The following is a 17,262-nucleotide window of genomic DNA, read 5'->3' as shown; positions in this document are numbered from 1 at the left end:
ATATTGAAATTTCATTTAATACTCAATTTTGAAATTACTAAAAAAAATGACCACTTTGATTCTGCTAAATTTGTGGCTTCCTGAGCATCATCATGATGAATTTACTTCCTCCGATACAAATCCATCGAATCATCTCAACGAGTTGTACGAAAAATTACAATTAAAAATTCGAAGAAAGAAATGGCCTTGTTTTAATCCCGAGCGAAAATCATTGACCATGAATTCTTTTACTCTGGTCCATACGTTCGGAGAAGAAGAAAATACGAGCAGTAATAGCAATGATAACACTGATTTGATGTCCAATAGCAGACAAATGACTGCCGTTTATGATGTTAAAATTTCGTATCGTCATGGATTAATATTCATTGTGGATTACAATCAAATACAAGTGTTTGATTTGTATTCAAAACAATTTAAACATTTCATCAGATGTCAAGGAGTAACGTATTTGTATGTGCAGGAAGATGAAACATATTCCTCATTAATTGTCGTTCGGCATTTAGATTTGCATTCGAATGAGGTTGTGAAATATGATTTGGAAATGTTATTATTTCAAAGCAGTAGCAACTCATCAACAATAGAAAACGAACAAACAACGGACCATGTAATAGATCCATTGTGGAAACATGACTTACGGTCAACTAGCACGAATGTTAGTATATGGAAGTCGAGAAAGTTATGTTTTGTGGCAGAGACAGTACCTTTTTCTGCAATTAGCGTGTTAGATCTCAATGATGGACGTTTGATTGAGACTATTCCAACGAAACTACCAAACCTTTCTTGCTTGGCTTTTATGGATTTTAATGAAACACATGTCAACATTGGATCTACTAATAATCACCACTCCAATTACTTATTTGTGGGCTCTTATGTCGATGAAGACGCTATTGAAATTTATTCTAGAACGACAACAGAACCCAATGGATCTATGTTGGAACCATGGACTCTAATAACAACATGGCAGGGTATTGATTATCAAATATCTTCTCTACTATTCGACTGGAAAAGCGGAAATTTAATTGTTGCAGAGCTCGCTAAACCAACAATTCATTTTCTGAACTTAGATGGCGAGCATGTGAAAGAAGTAACGTTTGCCAATGACAAAAACAAGTCGTACGGATGTGGTGAAATGTGTGTGAATGAAATAACGGGAGAATTTTTTATTTGTGACTATGACAATAATTTGGTCTTTGATTTCTTGTAAAAGAATGAACACTTTCACGACTAGTTAACCAATGAGTTTCAATATCATAATTTCATAGTTTTTAAGGTAAACGAACCCCGAATCGAATGACTTGTAGTCATGTCTAGACATGCCAACAGAGAACAACGTCGTGTTTATTGGCAATTTATTGGATAAACTCTGGCTCATTGGAAAATTGCAAAATGTCAACAAGCAAAATTGATCCGGCAAGGCAAGAATGACATTCGATGAAAATGTCAGGTCGGGTGCTTGAAAATCCAAGTCGGCCTTCACAGCGCTCTCACGCAACAGAAATGCTTTCCATTTTTGTCGTTAAGAAGCTTCGCGTGTGTGAAATAATTTTTTGAACCCACGCAATTGATAAATCAACAACGCCTCAACACAACAAAAAAAACATGGACAGTCAAGTAGTAATAACACCCATCTCTTCAAGCTGTGATTGTCATGACACACTTGTGGACAACATGGTTAACAACGACACGATTCTCATCTCTGACATTTCTATGAATGATGACATGATGATTCAAACATTTCTTTCAAACTCGAGCTCGGACGAGAAAAACAACCTCTCCTCCACAACGACATTCCGACCCAAACACATTTCATTAACCAGCAATCCCTCTTCTACTTGTCATTTCACCTCTCCTTCCAAAGCATCTTTATCATCATCACTCATTCGTCATTCCTCTCTTCAAGATTGTAATAACAACAACAACAAGAAACATCGTTCGACCACTTCAACGACTTTGGATGATTCGAGTTCAGAAAGTGCAAATTCCATTCAATCCAAACATTCAAGTCAATTAGGAGAGAATGTTAAAGTAGAAATGGAAATTCTCGATTCCATGATTGTTCATCCGAGTGGACATTCAGTGTTACAACTCTCTGCCAAGCATCGTGTCTTGTTAGTTTTTATCAAATGGTTTGGATGTCCCATGTGTCAAAATGTCATTGATGAATTACAAAAATACTTGTCAAGTTTTTTACTGTTAAACATCATTCCAGTCGTGTGTCATCAAGAACATGTCGATAAATTTTCCAAATACATTTCACATACTCAAATCATGCATTGTTCCATTACCAATGACATTAAGAAGGCATTTCTAGTTCAACGTGCTTCATTATTGCGTCATGCCATGATGATGCCAACCTTATTTTCATACATGATCAAACATCGAAAGAAATTCTTTCTACCTTCTCGAAAGGAAATGAAACATATGGACATGTTATCTTCATTTGGAATGTATATGGTATTTAAGGGGGAAGTGTGTCATAGTTTCAGTTCTGAAAAGTTGAATGAGAGACCAGATTATGGAAGTTATATTTTCCAACTCGAAGAAGAGGAACTCTTGTTTAAAGAATATTCACAAACGCCTGAAGAATTTATTCCAGATTTGGTGAAATTATTTCCAACCATGAAAGAAATATTGAGACAAGTACGAATGGAAAAACGAAAAAGTGTTACACATGCGATGATTCAGAATGTGATGAATCCAACAACGTTTCATAATCCTACAAGTGACGAGAATGATTCACTGACAGTAACAACAGTGCTCGAAAATGCATCCATGAGAAGATTCTTTAAGGCATTCCTTGCCAACTCGTTTTGTTTGGAATCTGTCATTTTCTATGAACAAGTCATGCAGTACAAGATGTTGTGTCAACAAGAGCAACATGTTGCGAACATGCAATGTAAATTAACCAATTCATCATATTATTCAAGTCCAGGAACCATGTCGGTTCTGTCAGATGTTGAAAATTTTCTGGAACTGCAACAGGGCATTGAACAAAAAGCCAAATACATTATTGAGACATTTCTGGAAGATCATTCCATGTTTCTCATCAACACAAGTAAGAAAATCATTTCGAAAATGAAAACTAGTATGGAAGAATGTGGATATACTGAAACATTGTTTGATGAAATTGTCAAAGATCTTATTCAACAGGTTCTCGTGTATAATTTTGAAGAATTTACTGCGAGCAAAATTTTTGAAGATATGAAATCAAGATTAATAAATAATAAGGTTCATTAGTGTGACCATAATTAACTGATAATTCTGTAGAGAGAATGACATTGTAGAATTTTCTCAAAATCCTTTCTACTTATGCATATGAAGCTGCCAATTTTGAATTTAACAGCTCTGCCATTGTTTTTCCTTTCTTGTGAATTCGTTTACCCTCCAAATACAGCATAGCCTCAGCATAAGTGTCTGGCACTACCTTGTGAACGATTGGACATGTAAAGGCAAAGTGGAAAATATTACATTGTAACTTCTTTCCACTTGGAGGATCAAGAACCCAAACTTCAACTCGGATTTCTAAAGACTTGTCTCCTGCGTAAACAATCTGAGAAGTGAACTCTACGACACTTCCTACTTCCACAGGCTTCAAGAACGAGTTTTCATTCAAAGCAAGGAACACAGGCTTATGTTTGGTGTACATGTAGGCTGTTATGAATCCAATTTCATAAGCCTCTCTCAACAAGAATCCACCAAATATTTTACCATGAATATTTCTGTTGGTTGGATGCATGATCATAATGTTGTTTTGTTTGGTCATGCTCATTGGCATACATGCTTGTGGTTCTCCTCCGTCAAGAGATAAATAATGAATGGTTGGTCCAGTTGATTCATAATCGTTTGAAATGTGAGGCTGCTTCATCTTTTGAAGGAACATGTCGTGAATGAGCAATCTCTCTTCGTCACTTGGTGGTTTTTTCATGAGACTTGATTCACTCATAGCTTTTCTTCTTGCTTGGTTTTCTTTTCCCATTTCAAAAAGAAACTTGTCATCTTCATTTTGTGGAACAACTGCGTGAATTTTTGTACTCTTATTGGTGGCCTTATCTAGAGCTACCATGACAAAATAGGCAACCATCACAAGCTCCTTCTGCTCATTTGCAATTCCAGTTGTGAATGTATTCTTATATAATTGTGAATCATTGAGTGGAATATCCTTCTTGATGCTATGAACTTCAATTCTAATCTCCATACTTGATGTGCCCGTGAAAGTGACCTTACCAACGATTTCCAAATCGAAGAATGGAATAATTGGCTTTTGGAGCTCAATTCTATCGATGGCTGCTGTCACAATTGTGAGAGGTCTTCGTTTATCAAAGCCATCCGAATGTTTATACGCAACTTCTCCGGCAATTGCATCTAAATCCTCAAGCAATCTTCCAATACGCATACCATTAAAAGCATTGGTATAAATGTCTCTCAATTTCGAATCAGTAGAGAATGGCAGCTTGATAACGACCTCGCTCTCGGAAGGAGTTTTTGTGCCGACTTCAAACGTGGCTTTTTGATCGGGGCTAGCCTCTGCAGAGGACGCTGAAAGCATTTCACCCAAATGTTCTTGTTGTTGTTGAGAAAGATATCTTCTCTCGAATCTGTGCTTGTTTAAAAAGTAATCAAGACTTTTTGATCAAGTATTTCAAAAATAATAATTATCATCATCATCCGAATTAGGATAACATTAGGATTCATGGAATATCAGAGCACGATTAATAGTTCGGAACAACATGTAATAGGAACAATAACTCAAACATACTCTTTGGCTACTCGAACAGAAGGATTTTGTGATTCCGTTTGGGATGATGATGAAGGTTGAACTTGTTTCTCATTTCTCAACACCAATTGTTGATGATAATTTTGTGCAAAATAATGATGATTTGTAGCACTTTTCAGCAAGGTACCGGAGGTTGCTTCCTTCTTGAGAACCTTACAGCTTCTTGCCACTGTACCAAACAACGACGCAGTTGAACGCATTTTTTGATTTCTGATTGTCTAGGTCGAAAAGTTGAATAACTGATTTAATGGTCTCCAAGTTGTTGAGTTGGGTCAAGAGAATTTACTTTTCACAGAGTCAAGATTCCAATTAGGCGTGGTTGTTTTCATCTTCTTCGAGTTCAGCATCGTCGTCTTGTGTGTGACAGTTATCGGTGGCTTTATCAACTTGATTCAGCTTGGCAAGCTTTTCTCGTCGTCTCATTTCAGATCGAGAAATGAACTCTAAATCGGTGCAACCAAGCATCTTCTTTACAGTGGTCAAATCTTTTTGAGATATTTTCACACATTGATCTTTGATAAGGGAATGCAGACTAGTTTGTTCTTTCTTGTTAACAATGAGCAAGTTAAGAATGAATGGAGGCTCACCGGAAAGAATGGTTTTAGCAATTGTTGTAAAATTTTTCATGGGAATATCTTCATAGTCCACGTTGGGAAAATCTTTTTCCAATTCTTGTTGAATGTAATGCTTGTAATTTTGAATCTTTTCAACATAATTGTTAAAGTAATTAATTAGTTTGTCATTAAAATCTCTTAACCGGATTCTGTCTTCCTCTCTTTTTACAAATCCAATAATATCGTCGACTTTTGACTCCAACACATAATTCCACATGGCTGCTTCTTTGAGCTCTCCCTTTGTATAATTTTCAAAATACGTCCATATGTTGTTGTTCACTGAAAGTGCTTACCTTACTAATAAATGCATTTGTTTTGTGAATATCGGAATACCACATGGATTTGACTTTGAACATCCATCCATTATTCAACGCTAACACATAGCCTTCCACTCCTCGTTCTTTTCTAATTGCTTTCAATAGCTCTTCAATGTCTCCTTTCATAGCTGCACTAATGACTTCATGGTTTGAACATTCCTTAACACATTCAATGCCGTATTTATCAGCACTTTCTTTGACTTGTCTGTAAGGCAAAAAGTTGCCGTTCACTGTATGCCGAATTGCTAACAGCGACAGGAATGGCTTGTCTCCATAATCAATCACAATTTTGTGATCTTGTGAAAAAAATTCGAAAAGTGGGGTATATCCTCGATTGTGCCAGTAGACGGAAAATAGTATGAAATTCTGAGCGGTGGGTGGTAATTTGAGGAATTGTTCATTTTGAGCAAGTGCCTCTTCATCAATTTTAAAAACTAAATATTCTTCTTCTTCTGGTGTAATTTCCTGTAGAATCAAAGGAAACTGAGGTATATTTTTCAAATGATCACGAAGGATTACCTTAATATCTTCTGTATGGTTTTCATTACTATTTCTTTTCGAACACTCATTTCCTAATTGATACAACAATTCTTCCATTGCAATCACAATGGCATTCGTGTGTGACAATTTTGTCCTCATTCTCAATCTGAACGTGGTGTATTCGCGCTGAACATTTCCATGATCAAACAACGCACTTGTTGCATAATTATTCTTTGCCATTGATGCAATTCCGTTTTCCTCTTCACTAGCAATGCATCGCTCAATAATTGGTGAACACAAACTTCCATCCAACTTTTCCAGCAACACAAATGGAGCATCACTACCATGTCCATGATCATTTTCCAGAACTTTCTTTAACAAGTATTCAACTCTCTTCTTGGAAGATTCCTCCATCTCATCCACATTGAAAAATTTTGGCATGGTCCTCGACATGATTTTCTTTGTTTCATCATCAAAGGCTAAACCTCGGACTTCTCTTCGCAACATTCTCCGATGATATTCATTAGGATTTGTTGAAAATAATTCTTGTAATTGATCAAATCCCGAATACTGAAATACGGGCGGAAATAATTTAGAGCTCACATTTTCATACGAAGCATAGATGAAAGGAGGTCGATGATTGATGGTAATATAATTTTCAACACCCTTTATATTGTCTTCAATTTGAGAGAGATGACAAAGTTTTGCATAACACAGTGAATCCATGTCATGTTGTTGGTGGGTAGAAGCCTCAACGGATGAAATGAGCATTTTTTTCTGAAACGAAACAGTTCATGAACATAGTCAACCACTGCATTCTCAAACTTGCACTCTTGAAACTTTTAATGTTGTTCTGAACTCTTGTTGACCTTGTTTTTGCAATAACTGTAGTTTGGTCCATTTCCACAAGTAAATGGAAATAGTAAATCAACCACAAAAACAAAAAAAAAATACAGGGATGGGTTTATTGAAGAATAAACAAATTATAGGTACTCAATTGTCCGACGAGAGTGTGTCTAATGGGTGTGTATGTGTGGGGTTTAAATGTTGTCGGAGTTGAGTTCGCCAAGCTGATTGCTACATGTTTCCCAAGCAGTTGCAAATTTTGCAGTTTTGGGTTTAATTATATATCCTCTAGCCTTCTTGAGTACAGTAGAACTGTTCCAAGTGGCGTTTTTGTAACAACTGCCAACATAAGCAGCGAATGAGAGATATATTTCATTTAGCCAATCAGTCAAGGCTGGGGGAGATAGGTCTAGTTGTTGGAGAGATTCGTCTTTGATACTACCATTCCACTCCATTGGAATACAAGAGAGAGAATGGTTAGAGGGAAGTCTGACAAGCGGGGCGTTGAATTTGAGGGAACTATTGTCCCATTTTGTGTATAATGATTTGATTTCTGGGCTACACATGGCGCATGAGGTGAATACATGTTCCCAGTTGGCTTTGGTGTTGCAAATGTGGCAATTAGGGTAATCTTTTCCGAAATTTCTAAGGATTTCTGCTTTGTGCAGGTGAGCAAATAACAGTCGTTGCTGGAATGGTTTGAGTGAATAATTGTTCCAAAAGGAGATGGTACATGGATGCCAGATTCTATTATGGTCTAAGGTTCCAAGGCCAGAAATGCTCATGGTTGATCTATCACTGTTTAGCAATTCAGTTCTAGGGTCGACAGGGGTTTCGTATTCATTGACAAATGAATATCGTTCATCAATGTATTGGAGAGACCAATTATTTTGAGCAGCAATATTTTTCACGTGGTTCCAAAATGGTTCGTTAAAAGTAGTATCTTTCCAAGCAGCCAAAGCTATATTTTTGGTGATGGAGGATGAGGAATTGAATAATCTAACTGCTGTGCAAATAGGTTCAATAGAGAATAAAATAGAGGGCGAGTAATACCAAGACCCCCAATTTGTTTGCAATTAAAAACGACTGATTTTGATAATGTGTAATCTAATCCAATAGCCTTTCTGATAAAATTAGCAACCATAATATCTGCTTTGTCTAGAGAATTCTTACTGATTCCATTGAAGCTACAGGCATATCTAGGCAATGATATAATTTTAGACATAATTGTAGTGGTGATACTGTTGAGATATAGATTAGAAGTTTTAGCTGATGCAAGTCGATTCGAGATTTTGTTGACTGGGTTATCAGAGGACCAAGAAAGATTATCCTTAAAGGTACATATACCCCCAAGGTATTCAATAGAAGTAGACGAGGCAATTGTATCCTGTCCAATAGTGACTAGGGCTTTAGATAGTTTAGATTTAGCTGTAATAGCTAAGAGCTTGCATTTCTTGGGAGCTAAAGCGAGTCCTATTTTCTTTAACTCTCGGCCGAGGCTTTTAAGAGAGGAATTCATTTCAATCTTAGTATTAGCTATCAATAAAATATCATCGGCATATAATAATAAAAGGATAGTAATATCAAATATTTGGACTCCTTTTAGTTTTTCTTGTATATTAGTTGAGGAGTTAATATAGAGATTAAACCATGCTGGACTTGAAGGGTCGCCTTGTGGGACTCCAACATTCGCATCGAAAGGGGAGGATAGGAATCCGTTAACTAGTACTTTCATAACGCTATTGGAAATCATGGATGTCAAGAGATTAATGACAGAGCTACGGAAACCATGTTTTTTGAGAATGCTGATAAATCTTTTATGGATTACTGATCCATAAGCATTTTTGATATCTAAAGCCATAGCGAATACTTCTTGTTTGTGCTGACATTTGTATGCTAGGGCAGTCCGAAGATTGATAAGGTGCTCTAATGTTGAGCCTTTTTTCATGAATCCTCGCTGAGCAGTATGGATTAAATTAGCCTCTTCAAGGATATTCATGAATTGTTTGTTGATAATAGAAGAAAATAGGCGATAGATCACAGATAATACTACTATAGGTCTAAAGTCTGATAATTTTGTAGGCATATTGACTTTGGGTAATGGGAGTAGAATACCAATACCCAATTCTTTAGGAACCATTTCACTGTCAATTGTGTGATTGATACATTTTGCAAGTACTTGGAGCGAATTGTTGTCTAGAATTTTCAACAACGGCACCGAGATATTATCATAGCCAGCCATGGAATTTTTTGTTTTAGAAATAACTTTACCCAACTCTTTGGCAGTGATATGTTGGAATTTCCATTGGGCTACAGTATTATTTTTCTTGATTTCCGGAAGGGTTTTAGTCACTTCTTGTTCTGTGTTAAACATGGCTGAAAAATGATCTACAATTATCGAGTTATGGTTACTTTGGACTACATTGAGTATAGAAGAACTGACTAATTCTTTTCTGAAGGCATAGGAGTACGGTTGTTTAGAGCTAAGATTGTTAATTCTATTCACGAAGACCCGTTTACGGTCAGCCAATAGAGATCCAATAAGCTTGTTAAGCGAGGCTTTAGCTTCCTCTAATTTAGCCTTAATATTGTTGAGGCTAAAATTATTATTCAAGAACTGGCTGGTGACAGTAGAGACATATTTACGCTTATAAAGATACTGTTTCAAATCAAAAATGATCGTCTGAAATTGTCTAACATTACGATTATCAGTAATCAATGAAGGCTTGTCGGTGCTAGGAGAGCCATATTTCTTCACAATTTTAGCAAGGGTATTTTGGGCTTCTAAGAGAGTGCTAGGGTTGTCCATAGCAAAATCGTTATTAATTTCCTTCATCTTGGATTGCAGAGTTTTAGGATGAATAATATATTTGTTGAACTTTTCTGGGAAGTCTAAAATAGGGTTACTGGGAAAGGAGATAGTTAAAAGTTTGTGAGAATAAGCAGTAGAAACATCATCTACATTAGAATAATCATTGTGGGAAGTAATAATATGGTCCGGGCGAGAAAAACCATGAGAGTATTTGTTGCGTTGAGAGAACGAAGGTGTGTTTGGAATGGGAACAACATCAAAGAGCTTCAATTTGTCACATTGGTCAATTAATAGTCGCTCATGGGCAGCATAGGATACCTTATTGAATGTTTTAGTATTGGCATTCAAGTCTCCCAATATGACAATACGTTCACCATGCAAGACCGCTGTTTGAGCAGCAATGTTGATAATATTGAGAGCCTTATTCATGAATTCTAATTTGTTTTTGTTAGCCGGGCCATACCAATTGAAAATACGGACCACACCTAGGCATTTATGTTCCAAAATGACTTCTGATAGTCTGCCTTGAATATGCTCGATGAATTGGAGTACCTTAATAAAAGGTGACGGTTTGACAATAGTAGCAATTCCTGCTCCATTATCTCCCTCGGTGGCGTTGGAAGTATAGACTAAGTAGCCACGAAAGAAGGACCTGAAATACCATACATTCCAATAGTCTTCCGTACTGGATTTTAAATGAGTTTCCTGGATATTAAGGATATCCAGTTCATATTTTCGGGCTAGGGTAAGTAATTGAGATTGTTTTACCCAGCCAACTCCTCCGAAATTAGCAGTACCTAAATTGAAGGAGTTTCTTATAGAATGAGAGGCCATTAAAGGGAATGTCGGCCCTTCTTATGCCCACTTTTACTCTTGCGAGTAGTAGTGCCTAAGAGAGCGTTGACTTTTTGGTTAATTTCTTCAATAGCTTTGTTGATCTTATTAAAGCCTTCAGTGACCTTTTTTCCAGACCAGACAGCCATTTCCTTTGTCAATTTTTGGAGAGCTGATGACATTTCAGACATTTGTTTTTCAACAGCTTCCATTCTGTGACTGATGGAGTTGGCAACTCTAGTAGAGAATGAGAGGTTTCTGAAACTATGATTTCCAACTTGGACGAACTTGGTAATGTTATTGGTGATTTGATCCTTTTTGACACCAACAACAGCCACCTTATTAGCCAACTCGATACTCTCAATCTTGACTTTCCATTGGGAACTAATGGCACCCTTGAGTTTAGGAAGATCTTTTTCTTTACCGTTAAAGGCGATACGGAAACGAGAGATATCTGTTCTCATTTTGGAAAGCTTAAATTTCTTCAAATGATTGGCTGGTAATTCAATATTAGTACCAATAGCCCAAAACTCTTGATCATCTATCTTGCTAAAATTGATGTTGTTGATAGAAGTACCAAGAGTTGAGATAATAGAGTGCATATTAGTCTTATCTAAGTCTTTGTCGACCTTATAACGGAATGACGTTTTGACGGTTTGAGGAATCATGGTTAGCTTGGACTTAGCACCAGAAGATATTGCTTGGTTTGCCAATTTGCGCGACTTGAAGAAGAGAATAATGCACTCCAATTCACTGACAACTCTACTACCGTACAACGCATCGGCATTCATTGCGACGGTTGCAAGGACTTCTTCGACAGAGTTGGTAGTAAAGGCCACCACTCTGAAGAGTTTATGATGTCGCTTCAGTTTGGTAGAATGGTCGTCGGTCATGGCCGAGGTACTAAAAACTGAGACGCCAGAGGTTGTAGTAATATTAGAGACCTCCGGTTGCGACAACATAGGAGAGTTGCATACAGTGCTGGGTTGTATTACCGACAAATTGGCTATATTGACGGAGGACGGAGTTTCTAAAATTTCGTTTTCCATCTCCTCTCTCAATTTATCATGTGCCGATTTTTGAGCAGAGAGAGATTTGTTTGCAGTATGCGGGCGATCAGCGACCTCTTTGATAGAGGCGTGATGGCGAAGGTGATAAGTGTCTTCATCGCCGAGGGCGGTTTGGTTTTCAGACATTTTTTCGAAGACCAAAAACAAAAAAAAAATGACTTCACTCAACTTTGATAGCCTTCCTCCGTCCGTGGCTGCAGAGAGTCAATTATTGGATCAAACACCCCGATCTGCAGTCTCGGACCAATCATTCAACAAGAGGAATTTTGGAAATAATAATCACGGCCTAACGAGCAAACAATCAACCTTACCTGAGAGTATTGATTTCGGAGAAGAACCAACCTCAGCAATCGTAGTATCTGATGATGATAATTTCAATCGTAATCGCAACAACACTGAGAAGAAGGGCAAAAACACAGATGATGAGGAGATGGAATTTCGGTTTTCTCAATATCAAGATGATGATGAGGATCAACAGGAAAATGTTACTTCTGACACAGAAAATAATAATCAACAACAATCACCTCCTTTGATTTTATCTTCTCAAGAGAGTGAAGCTAGTATTAAATTATCTTCTTCGTCAATCAAAAGAAATCTAGGTCAAAAAACAAAGCTGCTACCAACGATTATCCTTCTACGCAAGAGCAAGCTGAATCTGATCATGCTGAGGAATCGTCAAAAACTAAAGAAGCAACAACACCAAATTTTTCATTATCGGACGATGACAATGCATCTCACAGAAAGTATTCACTTCGAAAAACACCTGTTAGAAAATATCAAGAAACCAAACGTAAAAAGAAGCAATTGAAAAAAAAGCAAGAAGAACAAATCAGCGATGATGACATTGTTGAAAACATCACATATCTAAGTGACGAAATTCCAGACGAGTATATTATGCCAGCAAAGAAACGAGAAGAAACTGAAGAAGAACGACAAGAACGCCTCCAGTTAGAAAAGCAGAAAAAACAAGAAGAACTAAAACAAAGAAAAAAGAGACTGGAGGCACTATCGAATTCGGTAGGAAAGAGAAACAAACACAAATCCATATACATTTCTGAGGATGAGGACGACGATTCCTCGATAAGAGGTAGCAGCGGAAAGCGCAAAGGTTTATTTGATGAAGAGGAGCTTTTCTCTCAACCCTCTTCTCAAGAAGAGGAAGTTACATTTTCCTCACCAAGAAAAAGACTAAAGAAAAAGAAGGAATCACCTCCTTCGTCACCTTTACAATTTGACGCTGAAGATGATGACAGCGACCAGCTTAGTGAGCTAGAAAAAGAGGTCACCAAGTACAATCCACTCTTATCAAAGAACAAGAAGAGGCAACTCAAATTTAGAACGGAGAAACAACCCAGATCAAGAAAAAATAAGGATGAAGACGAAGACGAAATTGAGGAATCTGAATCTCAACCAGGAATGATGACAATGAGTCAGTTCATTGTCAGTGAGGATGAAATGATGGAAGACAACGATGACGGAGAAGACAGTGATCAACAAGAATCCAACTACTCGAGAAGTGTTTACAGACAAGTAGACATGATACAAAACAATCAAGATTCACAAGAAATACTGTCGTTCCTAACTGGAGAAACTCGATTGACCACAGATTTGAAGAGTTCATTTACTACCTATATCCACTTTTTAACAAGTCATTTATTAGATGAAGACTTTATCAAATCGTTAACATCAATCAAGTACAGATCCAAGTTCAGTAGCGCTGTCAAAATGGTTGAAGGGAAATTAGCAACCATGAAAGATAGCTTACTTTTTAGCTCGGCGTGGAAAAAGAGGCACAAAGATTTGCTTCAGTACTATCCCATCATTAAGGCACGTGAAATCTCATTGAAAGATACTGAAATTAAGGAAGATAATAACTTTTGTCAAGCATGTGGACGAAAGAACCATCAAGCAGAGTATTGTTTGATTTTCAAGCCTCCAAGAGCAACGATAAAATATGAGTTTAATTCAGGAGCAAATATTGAATGGATTGACTCTCCGAACGAAGATGAAGAAGATGATGTTATTCAATTATCACAAAGAAGAGCAACATCCAAAAAGTCAAAACCTCATTTCCTCACTCAAAAAGAGAAGAGCTTTGTTGGTTCTACCTGCTACAAACGATCATTGCTTTATCACAGTTTCCAACACTACAAGTTTCATCTCATTCAACACATTATTTCCAAAATTGACAAAATTGCTCAAAGTTATACTGGTGAGGAAGAAATCACAAGCGACTACATCTTGGAAAAGATTCTTTCAAAAAAGAGCTGGATTGATGGCATGTTTAGAAAATACATCAAGCTCACAGAAGAAGCTGAAGCAAGTTATGCAAATTCTAAAGAGACAGGAGTTATTGATGTTGTAGATGAATTATTTGATGTTTATGACTCTGAGGAAGAAGTAAAGGATGATAACAACTCTGACGGAGATGCTGAAGGATTTATTGTGACAAACACGAGTGGTGGATTGAGATTGAAGAGAAAGAAGCCAAAAACTGACAGCGAAGAAGATGAAAATGATCCTAACTTGGTCACAAATGATTCACAACAAGAGGAAGGGCCACGTTCTAAACAAACAAAGACTAAATCAAGCAGACAAGATGAAGAAAGTGACGGTGTTGTGTTCGATGTTGAGGACGATCCTCCACAATCGCCTTCTCCACCTGATAAGACAGCAAAAAATCCTAACAACAAGGAGGAGGAAGATTTTTCAAAATTGATCGATGTTTCATCTGATGATGATGACATATTTGACATAACAATTTAATTGGAATGTATTAATGCATGTTTATTTCTAATTTCTATACAATTGAAGATACAATTATTGTTGAGGAATTTTCAAGACAATTTTTCCAACAGTTCTCTGAGTTTCAATGAGCTTGTGTGCTTGAGAGACGTTTTCCAAAGTCACCACTTTAGCAATTGGAATTTTGTTGGCAAGATCTTCCTTCACAAGCCAATTCAAAATCTTTTCATAAGTATTTCCATCAGCTGACATGGCTAAAAATGAATAATTATCAGCACCGAAAGCAGTGTTTCCTTGAGAAGGCAAAGATCCTGCAATGGTCACAAACACAGATTCAGGAGAATTTTTCAGAACATTAATGCCATACAGGTCATTGTACCCTCCAATAGTGTCCAATACAATATCAAAGGTCTCCACATATGCGTCCTTCAAACGTTTAGACAATTGATCCTTTCCTTCGGAATAATCCAAAACCTCATCGGCACCTAATGATTTCACAAACGAAGAATTCTTTTTAGAAGCAATTGCGACCACCAACTCTGCTTTGAAATAATACTTTGCAAGCAAAATAGCTGCAGCACCAGTACCACCAGAACCACCAATAATCAAAACTTTTCTTCCCTTCAATGAATCTTGCTGGCCAGATTGAGCAGTATGGAATTTTTGAAAGGATTGGAAAGTGGTGAGATAGATAACACCACCTGCTGCTCCTACTTGATGATCGATAATTTTTGGTTTGTGAGCTAGATCATTTTCGTGGTATGAAACAAATTGTTGATAGGTACCGCTTGAAAATGTTGGACCACTCACTTCGTCACCAATTTTGAATTTTGTGACTTTTGATCCAATAGCGACGACACTTCCACTTGCTAATGAATTTCATATTTTCGATTCATTGGTTCATTGAATAATGAACTTACCATCTACTCCAAGAACATACGGGAATGTCTTCACTTTGGGATAGGAGCCTTTTCTAATCTTGTAGTCGACTGGATTTACTGAAGCATACTGGTTTCTCACTAACACAGTGTACTCGCCTAATGATGGAATGGGATAATTGTCCACAATTTCGAAACTTGTTTCTGGATCATTATTATACTTGTGAATAATTGCTGCTTTTTGATGTGATGGAAGAGCCATTTTGTGTGGTGTTGTCACTGATGTATTGATTTTGTTTTTGTTGTTGCAGTAGGGTGATGTGAGCTTTTGGGCTTTTTATAGGTTGCGCAGAAAGTACAAGCGTGCGTATTTGGAGCTCGCGGTCGGAAAGTGATACGCGAACTTCCATAGCAGAGCAAAGGGAATGAAGGAAAGTGTGTTAAATTTAAATTTACATGGTTATGTTCTAATGATAATACGCGTGGAAGTTTAAGACTCAAATTCACACGACTTTGAAATTCAATACAATGTATTTAAATCAAATGAAACAATGATTGAATGGAAAATCATCAACTGAACATGTTATTTAGAAATTCCAGGACTCAACCATTGCATACACGAAGGTTGATTGTACAACCATTTGCCAAAATCAGCCTTAGAAATTTTACAGGAATGATCTCCACTTTGTTTGGCTTGCTCAAAGCACTTGTCAACAATATTTTCAATATCTGCCTGATCAATCATTTGTGATGTCGTAGCGCTGGAAATTTGTGGTAAATTCAATGTTTCACGAACATCACCTAATAATACAAGACTCTTGTTAAAAAGACAAGAAAGTAAGTGAATCATTTCATGTCGTTCAATGTATCCATTTCCATCTTCATCATAGACAGAGAAAATGACTGTTGAAAGTTTGTTTAAATGATCATGATTACCACCAGAATAAACACTTACAATCGACTTTTTCCTCAAATGAACCCTTTAGCAATACAGAGAGACCCGTCACAAATTCTCTAAAATCAATAGTTTCACTCTTGTCGCTATCAAAAATTTCTGATAATCATTATTGTGAATCACATCCATAAAATGTAATGACGATATAATCATTGAAGTCATTTAGTACATACTGTAATATCGTTCAAGAATTTCTGGTTTTTCAGAAAAATCAATATTCAACAATTCCGAAAGTGCTTCACTGAATAATTCTCGAGTCATTCTACCATTTTCCTGTCCTGAATTTTCGATTTGTGTGGAATACTTGGAAAAGAGATTGGCCAACTCTAGTTTACCAACTGTGGAGTTTACAATTTTTTCACATTGATGCCGTTTATGGATACCAAAAACCGTTTTAAAGACCATCAATTATTGAAATTGGGTCAAATTTGGTTCTATCATCATTTACACACTTACAATGAGATTTTTCTTGTAGCTCTACAATTGACTTCTCTACATTGGATCTCTCCTTCTTCTCCAACAACATTCTCGGACTAATTCTAATATTTGAGAAACGATCAATCACGTCCAAAGAATCAAATCTCTGAATTTGCATTCGATTGGTTCTGTATACAAGAAGAAAAGAATCATCATCACGAATATTTTGAATAATTATTCAACATCATCGGAATTCGGAGTTAATGGAAAACGATGATAAAAAATTTTAAATGATGATCATTTTCTCTACCTACAATGACTTGTTTAGAGATTTGTGTGGTAATACTTTGTGGAGTTTCTCAACATGAACAGGTTGTGATTCCTGTGAGGAAGCTGGGTCTAATGACGATTCCACGACAAGCTGTGGTTGTGAAGACATTTTTTTAAGGTTTCTATTTCCTTGAGTATTCATGACACGATAGTGAAATGGCAAGGATTATTTTGGAAATTTCTTTTTTGA

The 17,262-nt window shown here is 36.8% G+C and overlaps 8 protein-coding genes across 8 annotated transcripts; 3 read left to right on the top strand and 5 right to left on the bottom strand.

Moving 5' to 3' along the window:
• Positions 1-46: 46 nt before the first annotated feature.
• C9374_003488 (uncharacterized protein) lies at positions 47-1,204 on the top strand (the record flags this gene model as incomplete). Its single annotated transcript, XM_044693021.1, has 1 exon — positions 47-1,204. One exon carries the CDS (start codon positions 47-49, stop codon positions 1,202-1,204), a length of 1,158 nt encoding a protein of 385 aa, XP_044549666.1.
• Positions 1,205-1,599: 395 nt separating this feature from the next.
• Positions 1,600-3,237, top strand: C9374_003487 (uncharacterized protein; the record flags this gene model as incomplete). The annotated part of the gene is made up of 1 exon (XM_044693020.1): positions 1,600-3,237. The coding sequence occupies one exon, from the start codon at positions 1,600-1,602 to the stop codon at positions 3,235-3,237; it is 1,638 nt and encodes a 545-aa protein (XP_044549665.1).
• Positions 3,238-3,307: 70 nt separating this feature from the next.
• On the bottom strand, positions 3,308-4,974 carry C9374_003486 (uncharacterized protein; the record flags this gene model as incomplete). Its single annotated transcript, XM_044693019.1, has 2 exons — positions 3,308-4,622; positions 4,757-4,974. 2 exons carry the CDS (start codon positions 4,972-4,974, stop codon positions 3,308-3,310), a joined length of 1,533 nt encoding a protein of 510 aa, XP_044549664.1.
• Positions 4,975-5,083: 109 nt separating this feature from the next.
• C9374_003485 (uncharacterized protein) lies at positions 5,084-6,956 on the bottom strand (the record flags this gene model as incomplete). Its single annotated transcript, XM_044693018.1, has 2 exons — positions 5,084-5,626; positions 5,682-6,956. The coding sequence occupies 2 exons, from the start codon at positions 6,954-6,956 to the stop codon at positions 5,084-5,086; spliced, it is 1,818 nt and encodes a 605-aa protein (XP_044549663.1).
• Positions 6,957-7,225: 269 nt separating this feature from the next.
• Positions 7,226-11,639, bottom strand: C9374_003484 (uncharacterized protein; the record flags this gene model as incomplete). The annotated part of the gene is made up of 3 exons (XM_044693017.1): positions 7,226-8,037; positions 8,085-10,640; positions 10,709-11,639. 3 exons carry the CDS (start codon positions 11,637-11,639, stop codon positions 7,226-7,228), a joined length of 4,299 nt encoding a protein of 1,432 aa, XP_044549662.1.
• A 262-nt stretch (positions 11,640-11,901) lies between these two features.
• Positions 11,902-14,513, top strand: C9374_003483 (uncharacterized protein; the record flags this gene model as incomplete). The annotated part of the gene is made up of 2 exons (XM_044693016.1): positions 11,902-12,307; positions 12,361-14,513. The coding sequence occupies 2 exons, from the start codon at positions 11,902-11,904 to the stop codon at positions 14,511-14,513; spliced, it is 2,559 nt and encodes an 852-aa protein (XP_044549661.1).
• Positions 14,514-14,567: 54 nt separating this feature from the next.
• On the bottom strand, positions 14,568-15,632 carry C9374_003482 (uncharacterized protein; the record flags this gene model as incomplete). Its single annotated transcript, XM_044693015.1, has 2 exons — positions 14,568-15,361; positions 15,413-15,632. 2 exons carry the CDS (start codon positions 15,630-15,632, stop codon positions 14,568-14,570), a joined length of 1,014 nt encoding a protein of 337 aa, XP_044549660.1.
• Positions 15,633-15,953: 321 nt separating this feature from the next.
• On the bottom strand, positions 15,954-17,181 carry C9374_003481 (uncharacterized protein; the record flags this gene model as incomplete). The annotated part of the gene is made up of 5 exons (XM_044693014.1): positions 15,954-16,273; positions 16,326-16,424; positions 16,499-16,663; positions 16,782-16,930; positions 17,057-17,181. 5 exons carry the CDS (start codon positions 17,179-17,181, stop codon positions 15,954-15,956), a joined length of 858 nt encoding a protein of 285 aa, XP_044549659.1.
• Positions 17,182-17,262: the final 81 nt, after the last annotated feature.

This window comes from Naegleria lovaniensis, assembly GCF_003324165.1.
Source record: "Naegleria lovaniensis strain ATCC 30569 chromosome Unknown tig019, whole genome shotgun sequence".
NCBI lineage: Eukaryota > Heterolobosea > Eutetramitea > Acrasida > Naegleriidae > Naegleria > Naegleria lovaniensis.
The sequence above is the reverse complement of the archived record's forward strand: the minus strand, read 5'-3'. Positions and strand labels throughout refer to the sequence as shown.